This window comes from Megalobrama amblycephala, linkage group LG3, assembly GCF_018812025.1.
Source record: "Megalobrama amblycephala isolate DHTTF-2021 linkage group LG3, ASM1881202v1, whole genome shotgun sequence".
In the NCBI taxonomy this organism is placed as follows: Eukaryota; Metazoa; Chordata; class Actinopteri; order Cypriniformes; family Xenocyprididae; genus Megalobrama; species Megalobrama amblycephala.
In genome coordinates, this window is record NC_063046.1 from 223,542 (window position 1) to 233,955 (window position 10,414).

At 38.3% G+C, this 10,414-nt stretch overlaps 2 protein-coding genes across 2 annotated transcripts; both read left to right on the forward strand.

Moving 5' to 3' along the window:
* The first annotated feature begins 261 nt into the window (after positions 1 to 261).
* Positions 262 to 5,278, forward strand: LOC125263929 (zinc finger BED domain-containing protein 4-like). The gene is made up of 5 exons (XM_048183130.1): positions 262 to 637; positions 743 to 882; positions 989 to 1,763; positions 1,868 to 2,176; positions 5,010 to 5,278. Exons 1-5 carry the CDS (start codon positions 571 to 573, stop codon positions 5,276 to 5,278), a joined length of 1,560 nt encoding a protein of 519 aa, XP_048039087.1. The 5' UTR covers positions 262 to 570.
* Positions 5,279 to 7,591: 2,313 nt separating this feature from the next.
* LOC125264204 (GTPase IMAP family member 7-like) lies at positions 7,592 to 10,189 on the forward strand. Its single transcript, XM_048183410.1, has 3 exons — positions 7,592 to 7,889; positions 8,338 to 8,397; positions 8,474 to 10,189. Exons 1-3 carry the CDS (start codon positions 7,859 to 7,861, stop codon positions 9,382 to 9,384), a joined length of 1,002 nt encoding a protein of 333 aa, XP_048039367.1. The 5' UTR covers positions 7,592 to 7,858; the 3' UTR covers positions 9,385 to 10,189.
* The last annotated feature ends 225 nt before the right edge of the window (positions 10,190 to 10,414 follow it).

A 10,414-nucleotide genomic window follows, 5' to 3' on the forward strand; every position in this document is an offset into this window, starting at 1 on the left:
TCACTTTCTATCCAATCACGTGCGCGTTTCGCTTTGCGTGTCAGAAGGTTCGAACCCCAGATTTTACTTAACGAGTCCTTGTTGGCTCAGTCTGGTTGATGGGTTTGTGAGGAGAGTGCTGTATTTCGAAAGTTAATCAATATATTACATTTAAATAACCAACAAAATGTATTTGTCACTACTTATTCATTCTTTTTTTTAATTTATTCTTACTTTATTGTCTTTTTGTTTTTGTAAAATCTTTGCACTTTTGGTGTTTTTTTTAGGTAACTTGGTGTTGGCATTTGGGGTTAGGGTGGGATTAAGGGAGAGGGGATAGGGTTGGTGTTTGGTGAAGGATTTGTGTTTAGAGCAATGGCAACAGCCAAAAAAAGAAAGACTTCCCCTATCTGGGAATATTTCGAGCTTATACGTACCAATGTATGTATGCTTTTCTAAAAAAAAACATCAGTTTTTGCTTAAACTTATTTTGTTCTTGTATGTAATTTCTTAATTTCATATAACTTTATTCAGAAGGTGAGATGCTTGGTGTGTGACAAGGAACTTGTGTATGGAAACAGCACATCATCCATGCTAAGGCATTTCAGAGCTTTACATGAGACTGCACAGCCCCAGAACAATCCTACAAGCACACAAAGTAGGACTGTTGCTTCATGATTTTTATTCATAATTGTGAATGCATTATCATGATTTAAGTCAATACATGTATTTTATATAAAACTTTCATTTAAATTCATTATAGCATCTCGCAAGCAAATGGTTGATGAGGCATTGGTCAACATGGTCATAAAAGACTCTCAGCCATTTTCAGTGGTTGAGGATGAGGGTTTCAGGGGCCTCATCCATGCCCTTGATCCTTCCTATATAATCCCAAACAGACAGGTGAGTTTAAAAGAGGTCAATTTTGATGTATAATCTATATAATACATCTACATCTATAATAATATAATTGTATAATTGTCTCTTATTTTTTGGTGACCTCAAAAAGGCTTTAAAGAAAATGGTGGCTTTAAAATATGAAGAAGCAAAGAGGAAAGCCAAGGCTGAGATGGAAAAAGCAACTGCTGTGTCTCTAACATCAGATATGTGGACTTCTATCAACACAGATGCATATCTTGCAATAACCTGCCATTACATTGATGACAGTGATAAGATGAATACAGTGTTGTTGGATGTTGAGAAGTTCCCAGACAGACACACAGCGGAAAATATGGCCCTGGTGAAAAAGAATGTCATGATGGAGTGGGCAATCAAGGACAAGGTGAAGTGTCTTGTCACAGATGCGGCAGCAAACATGATTGCTTGTGCAAAAATTCTGCAAGTGAGACATTCAGTGTGCATTGCACATGCACTTAACACCATGGTTAAAAAGTCTTTTGATCAGGTACCAGCTCTGTGTGACATTCGAAACAAAGCTAAAAAAGTGGTCACCTATTTTCGAAGCAGCACCTCTGCTAAAGAAATGTTGACCCAGGTGCAGAAAGAGATGAACAGTAATCTAGTGAATGATGTGGAAACACGCTGGAACAGCACTTTACACATGCTTCAACGGCTGCATGAGGAAAGGCAAACTGTGGAAGCATCCCTTGCATCACTTAAAACTGATATAGCTCCACTTCATGCACAGGACTATGAAGCCATACAGCAAATTCTGTGTGTTCTTGCCCCATTCCACCTAGCCACAGTAGAGCTGTCCGAGGAAAAACGAGTGTCTGGCTCCAAAGTAATTCCTTTGCTAAAAATGATTCACTATTCATTACTGGGTGAACAAAACAGATATTGATTTTTATTTATGTACATTAACAAATGTAATAAATGTTTTGATGCCTTTTTTATTCATTTTTAATGTTTTATTTTTGTATTTCAGTAAATCATTGTATATTTCATAAGTTAACATTGGCCATTGCAAAGGAATTAACAGACAACCTCATCAGGCGTCTGAGGGAACATATCTGGAATATGGAGTCGCTCAGCATAATGACCATGGCAACTCTGCTGGACCCAAGGTTTAAAACTTTGGGTTTCCTTAACCACACTAAAATGACAGAGGCTGTCAAACGGCTAAAAGCAGAATGTGCTAATGTCATTAGGGCCGAAGATGAAAGACCGTCCACATCATCAAGCACTCAGTCAACAGAAGCACCATCATCAACCCAACAGCCCACACCAAGCTCAAGTATGTTTTTTTAATCATTTATTTAATAATTGTTGATCATTGATGTGTCTTATCTTCAGTCAATGTACATGTTCAGTCATTCTCAATCATATATTTTTGTCCTCAAACTTCTTAGGTGGAAATCTTTGGCTTCTGTTGGACAGTGCTGTAGACCACAGGAAACAAAGCTTAAATGCCACTTCTGATGCGATCGTACAAGTTGATAGATACCTTACCGAGACAAACATACAAAGAGCTGAAGATCCACTTGAATACTGGAGAACGCAGAAACATGTTTACCCCCTTCTATATACATTGGCATTACAGTTTCTGTGTACCCCAGCCTCTTCTGTACCATGTGAAAGAGTGTTCTCTAAGGCCGGAGAAGTACTGTCTAAAACTGTGAAACAGCTTTTATTTCTCAATAAAAATAATTAACACAATTTTATCCCCTTTCTGTCTTTCCTACAGTTACACAAGCACTATCAAAGTGTCATAAGCACATTTAAAAACAGATGATCCTATCACACAATGTCCTTTTCACTAGTGAATGCGTGTAGAGATAAATACATCATATTAAATCATGTAAAGTCATATTATATTTTATTGTCACACTTTAAAGGGTAAATTAATTTATTTAATGGACAAATGAAACACACACGTGTAAGGCTTTTATTTGTACACATAACATTGAAACTGTGGAGCGTGTGGTGGTTACGTCATCTGACAGAGCTTCTTCCAAAAGCTTCTGGCTGCTATGTTTTAAATAAGCACCAGATGGCGCTGTTCTCGACACTCTTGAAGCTTTGAATCTTTTCCCGGAACAGTCAGGGGAAAGCCTCAGTGCTTCATGAGGCTTCATTTACCCATCCCTATCACAGAGATCCACAGAACAAGGGTATTTATTAACAACGAAGGAGAGATAAACAGCATCACACACATAGATTAACATTAAGAACAGACAAGGAGTGAAGGGAGTGAGTCCATAATAAAGGCAGTGCTGATGAGGAAGTCCAGGTGCAGATGATGAGTGCTGATGGGGAGATGACGAGGGAAGTGAGTGCAGGTGTGGAAACAGGAGGATCATGGGAAATGGAGTCTGGGAGACACGGGAACTGTGACACACAGCAAGTCAGAAATGAAGACCTAATGTTCCAGTCTTTAAATATAGGATAAAACCTTTACTTTTGCAACAACAGCAGTACTGGAAAAGTACTGGAAAAATATAAAACATATACTGAAACAATTGATAAGCATTTTTAATTAGCAGATCACTGAAATATTTAGAAATAGCAGATTCCAATCTCACTTTGAGGAATAGTCAGGTGTTGAATTTATTTTCGTTACATGGACATACAGTAAAATAAGATTCTGAATCGGATTTGTTCAGTGTGTATGAAGAACAACACAGAGGAGCAGAGAGAAAATAATATCTGGGTAAGGGAGAAGAATAAATGAAGTAGGAGAGGATAAGTTGGATCAGGAAAAGGGAGAAGAAGAGTTAGGGGAGAGGAGGAAGAATGTGTGCTGGATTGTGCATCTCTATTGTTTTCCCCCTTACACGATGAAGGCTTAGTTCTGCCATGAATAGAAAATAAAAGGCAATTGTGACTTTTTATCTCAAAATTCTGACTTTTTTCCCCCTAGTTTATATCTCACCATTCTGAGGGGAAAAAAAGTAAGAATTGTGAGATGTGAACTCACAAAAGCAAAATAAAAAATATTTTTGATAAAAAGTCACAATTACCTTTCATGCTTTTTTATTCTGTGGTGGAAAAAAAGCTTCCATAATAACCAAAGACCATGTATGTTGGATTTGTTGTTGATCAATGGCAGCAATTTCATTTCATTAATTTCAGTAAAAGCTATATACTACAACAATTTTACCACGATTCCACTACCACTGTTCCATATTTACAAAATATGCGGTCTGCATAGGGCACTAGCTACCAAGGGGACACCATCCCACCCTCTATGGGGGCAACATCAACACCACACACCCACCCCCAGAAAGAGATTTCAACCACACTGAAGTTCTGCATAGGAGACACATTCCCTGAGCAATTCTCATTCCCTGTTACTTTCTTCTTCTTCTTTCTACTGTATATTCTATAAATAATGACTCTCTTCTGTTGCCAAGAATGCACACATTCATCACTCAACCAAAAATGTAGAATGGCTTACATGCATTATACTTTTACTGCAGTGAAAGGAAACTGAATTTTAAAAACTATGAATTTCATATTTTCTCCAGGTAGAATTGAAACATGACAAGTAATGCAGTTTTCATAATGCCATCAAATGTTAATATTTTGACAGTCATTGCACTACAATTGGCTATATGTTCATGTTGGATAGAAAACTAGCGCTAGTGTTTGACAGAACGACTAAATTTTGAATCAGGTTTGCTGTGTTTTGATAGAGTTCGTATGTGTTGAAAAAGGTTTATTTGACAGAACGACTCGATTTTGAATCAGTTTTTGCTGTGTTTTGATAGAGTTAGTATGTGTTGAAAAAGGTTTTTAGCATTTTGAAATGTGGAGTTTGTGTTTATATAACAAAATATGGTTTTGGGCAGAAAATTAACTATTTGGCTAACTGTGTGATGTTTGTGTGTTGCTGTGTTAAGAGTTTAGAAAAAGTACTTTAAGTATTGCTAAATGCTTGTTAGCAATTGAAAAAAACTGTAATCTGATTATGGAAGACCAAACATGAACTGTGTTACTTGTGAACAGGATTGGTTCAGTATAATTATAGTCTAAACAGACTATTTAATCATTTCATAGCCACGTTGAATAAAAAAAAAAAAAAATTGTTGAAGAGGTTCCAGATTTTCCGTGCTTATCTCGTCCAGTCCCTCCAGAAACACGGGCGGCCTGGCCAGTTTGTCAGCCTCCGTCTTCCTCCACATACCCTCCAGTGAATTGTTCCCTGTGTCCTGCTGGACCCACATACCTCCGTTGGGTCCAGAGGGCCGAAGAAGAGGAGGAGGAGGAAGAAGCCGGCCTGTCTCGAACCCGCTCCAGCCCTCGCCGAGCCAGATTCTCCAGTCTCCGCCGAGCCAGATTCTCCAGTCTCCGCAGAGCCCACTTCAATACCAGTGGGGCTTCTTATTGTGTATGAGGGGATGGACTGGACCCTCTTCAAGCCGCCGAGCCCTCTGCTCCAGCCGCCGCCGAGCCAGTATCTCCAGTCTCAGCCGGGCTGGTTCCAGCTGCCCACGAGCCCACTCCAGCCCACGAACCCACTCTATTCCTCCGACTCCTGAAGTTTCTCCTCAGCCCCCTTAATGATTTTTTTTTTGGGGGGGGAGAATGTGGGTGGGGTTTCCAAGGCTCCTGACCCTCCATGGCCTGCCAAGGCTCCTGACCCGTAGTGGTCGTCCAAGGCTACTGATCCTCCATGGCCGTCCACGGCCCCTGACCCGCCATGGCCGCCCACGACTCCTGACCCGCCATGGCCGCCCACGGCCCTGACCCGCCATGGCTGCCCACGACTCCTGACCCGCCATGGCGGCTTGGATCCATGGACTCGTCCTGGAGACCTCCGGTCATGTCCGTTCCTCTCCCTGCTCCGGCGTGAGGTCTCCAGGACGCCCACCCCCCTCCCTGGTTGTTACATCTACGGCGCGAGGACGCTCCTACCGGGAGGGGGAGGTACTGTCACAGTTCCCGTGTCTCCGGACTCCATTTCCCATCATCCTCTTGTCTCTACACCTGCACTCACTTCCCTCGTCATCTCCCCATCAGCACTCATCACCTGCACCTGGACTCCCTCATCAGCACTGCCTATATAATGGACTCACTCCCTTCACTCCCTGTCCGTTCTTAATGTTGTGTTACGTGTGTCATGCTATGTTCTATTCCTGGATTGCTAATAAAACCCATAATTTGTGGATATCCGTACTCGCCTCATCTCTCCTGCAACAGCACCCATAACAATTACTCATTGAAAGATAATTTTATATTTCTCTTTTTTTCTCTGTCCTTAGCTCTCTTCCTTTGTTTAACTTTCCATCGCTTTTTTTCATATCTGTGTTCTCGCGTGCTCAATAGGGAAACAGATTTCAATTTTCCTGTTTCTCTTCTTCTACGATATCTCTCTTTCTCACTCTGTAGATACTGTGCATATTTCTCAGGATCATCTTTCAGACGTTTTCTGTAAGATTTGGACCTTCGGGCAGCTGCTTTTGGAGCCATGTCACACCTAAACACAACAATTATAATGAATTAATTTAGTGTTCTAAAAACAAATGCATTACCTAATTTAAAATATAGTGACTTTTAATTGGTAAATGTATATTAATTCATTTAAGATAACATATTCAACATAAATTCTTTAAAGAACAGTATGTTTAATGTATCTGCCGTCATCCACCACAACCTGTCATTACCAGCACAAGCTGTAATGTGCTGGTAATGACACTTTGTAAAAAAACTAGCCTTACTAGCAAAGATGATGACTTAGCAAGTGTAGCTAGCTTTCTACATGTAATGTACACCATTTAAACTATTAAAGTGATAAAAATAATCCAAAAATGTTTAAAAATACAGAAATACAACACATATGGTAATGACGCATAATAAGTGTACATGCCACACAAAGAATAAAGAGTAGATTTACTTACTTTTCTGGACATCAAGGCATCAGTCTTGCAGCTTGAAATCCATGTGCTCCACTGTGAAATTAGGTTACCATGGCTACTAAATAAACTTTTGATGAAAAAAAAGTAGGAAAGTGCCTTTATGCAGAGCGTGTTGGTAATGACGGCTAAACCATGGGACAGGTAGAAATTAAGCAAAATAAAGTATAAAATGCATATATATGCTTAATCTGTGCATGTAGTTTATTAGTTCAGGTAACTCAAATTCATATGCATATTTTTTATTTATTAATTTGTGATAAATAATGTTTGACATATGGCATGACATGTGAAAACTCTGGTGGCGGACAACACCAAAACACAGATAATGTACCACAAAACACCAATAAAATGTTTTAAAATCATTAGTAAGAGCAGCCATAAAAAAAGTCTAGGCTTGTTTTTGTTTATACTAATTAGTGGTGCTAAAATGTATTAGATTTATTTAATTTTTAATAAATTACACCTGTGGACAGAAATAGGCCCGAATTCTGGGAAATACCATATATATATATATATATATATATATATATATATATATATATATATATAAAGCAGTTCTACTCTTAGCAGTTACATCAGTCCACCAGCAGAGGGCCTCATCACTCCAGATTCACAGCCAGATTCTCAGTGATATGCCTATGTTTACACTTTTTTTAATTTTGGTAAGCTAGTCAAGACATTAATATTCGTATCTATAAAGAAACTTACAAAAATAGCCCCTATGTGAACGGGCAGTCAGGATACAGCTAAGGAAGTATTTCACTATTAGCAATGCACCTTTACATTCACAATCTGACAGAAATTTAATTACTCTTTAATAAACTTTTGAATTGGTGAAAATTAACTTAACTATAAACACATGTTCGTATTCATCTTTAATGGATGCAAAAAAAATATAAGACTTTTATTGTTGTTACTCGTTACATGAATACATGACAAAACACCATTGAGTTTTGTGTTACACCTGATCTCCGTCGGTCACGTGATGTGTTCGCGCACAGTCACTTGATTCGCCATTACCTGCGGGAATGTCGCTGTGATTTACATTAAATCTCAACATGTCGTCTTCAAGTGCCACACCAACAAAAGGTAACTTTAAAGTTTAGATTATTCATAAAGATATTTAGCAAGCTGTTCTTCTGATGGCTCCTATATTTATTTTGCTTTAGTTTTCTAGTTTTACCGACGTACGTGTTTACCTTAGTTAATCTGAACATTCATCTTTACATTTTTAAGTAGTTTTTTATAATGTGTTTTTTTGGAAATGAAATAAGGAAAACTTGGGCATGTTTTTATGTAATTTGACGTTAATGAAGCAGCACACAACGCTTAATATTCTACCACAGTTCAGCAGGCTATCAAACGATAAAAAAAAAATGTCCTGTATAGATTTGTAAATCTTGTTGACAGGAATGCAAATCACTTCAACTGTCCTTACTTTGTCTTTGCTTAAGTTATTAAAATATAAATAATAAAAATGCTTTTGAGCTATTCTGCTGTAATTCATGCCTGTTTCCTCATTCTTCTGCCTTTTTAGATCCTGATGAGGTTCTGCCAAGGAAAAGAAGTGATAGTTTTGTGTTAACACATCCAAATAGTAAGTATATGCCCACATCAAAAACTTTTTGAAAAATCTTATTTTTATTTTTATTTATGAATCATGTATTTTTCAGTGTCTTTGAGAAGGATGGTGTTGGTAGGAAGGACTGGAGCAGGTAAAAGCTCTTCTGGAAACACCATCCTGGGAAGAAAAGCCTTCAGAGCCGCCAGAAAAGCTTCCTCTGTAACTAAAGAGTGCTGGAAAGAGATTGAAAGGGTTGCAGACCATGATCTGGTGCTGGTTGATTGTCCCGGGATCTTTGATACGTCACTCTCGGATAGAGAACTCATAAGGGAGATCAGTAAGTGTATAAACATGACGGCTCCTGGACCTCACGCTATTGTCCTGGTCATTCAGCTCGGTCCATTCACTGAAGAAGAAAAACGTTCAGTGGAGAGGATCAGAGCTATATTTGGAGAAGAAGCAGATAAACACACAATCATCCTCTTCACTCACGGTGATGAACTCGATGGAAAAATCGAACAAGCTCTTAGTGAAGCAGGACCTGATTTAACACAGCTCATTGAATCATGTGACGAACGGTATCATGTGTTTGACAACACTAAAATCGATGATCGCAAACAGGTTTTACAGTTCCTGGATAAGGTTGATGACATGTTGCACAAGAATGATGGTAAATTTTACACCAGTGAAATGTTTAAGAGTGCAGAAGAAATGCTGTATGTAGAAGAGGAAAAGCATAAGAAACAATGCGAAGAAAAGATACAGGAACTAACAAAGCAATTTAATGAAACAAAGACCGAACTGAAGTTGAGTATTATACATCTGAAGAAATCCGGGCAGGAAAAAGACCAGAAGATTAAAGAGCTGGTGGAGCAAATGAAAATGAAGGAAAGGCATTTTAAAGAGTCTAAACGTTATTATGAGATGAAACGCAAGAATATGAGACAGGAGGTGGAAGAGACACAAGTGAAAGAAAACATGCCAGGGATCAGCAAAAAACTACAAAAACTTCGTCTCTGACATTTGACATAAAATTACTGAGCCCCAAGTCAGTGGATATTAACTCTTTCCCCACCATTGACGGGATTTTCCATCAATCCATGTTTTCATTGCATTATTACACATCTTCTGGAAGAGGACTGAATCTCCTGATCAAATCACACCTGAAGCAGAAACTAGAGATATCATATGGAAGCAGATGCGTAAAATAATGCGATCATCAACATTAAACAGCATATAAATCTGCCGGATGTTACTGAATGAAATATCGACCCAGGATGAGCTATAGACTGTGAAGCTTTGGGGGTGTTGATGGACTTGATCTACTCCATCTGTGTTTTGATCATCGTTCTGAATCTGATCCAGATGCAGTCTTTGACAAAAACACAATTTTCTCAGCTTTATGCTCAAAATCTTACTTGTTTTTAATGACACTTACCCATATTCAAGTGTCAATGTATGATATAATCTCTGAGTAAACTGTTATTGCTAATAAGGAACCAATGTGAAGGAAGGTCAGGATGGAAAGAAGCTTTCCCGCAACTTCACTCTGTGGGGTGTGGAGACAAATGGCTGTATGTGTTTGTGCTGTCCATATCTCAGGAGATCAAAGGATCTCAGGTTCTGTTTATCTTACAGAATAATAATACTTAGGAACAAATTTTCATGTAGCAGCATTTTTTACAGCCTGCTTTTGTTTGTAAAACTGTCAATAAATTAGTTCAAAGGAAATTGGTTGTTTAAGCTGAATTTTCAGCATCATTACTCCAGTCTTGAGTGTCACATGATCCTTCAGAAATCATTCTAATATGATGATTTACTGCTCAAGAAACATTTATTATCAATGTTAAAAACAGTTGTGTACTTCTTTTTTTTTCAGGATTCCTTAGAAAGCTCAAAATAACAGCATTTATCTGAAATACTAAGATTTTGTAACATTATACACTACCATTCAAAAGTTTGGGGTCAGTAAGAATTTTTATTTTTTTGAAAAGAAATTAATACTTTTATTCAACAGGGATGCATTAAATCGATCAAAAGTGACAGTAAA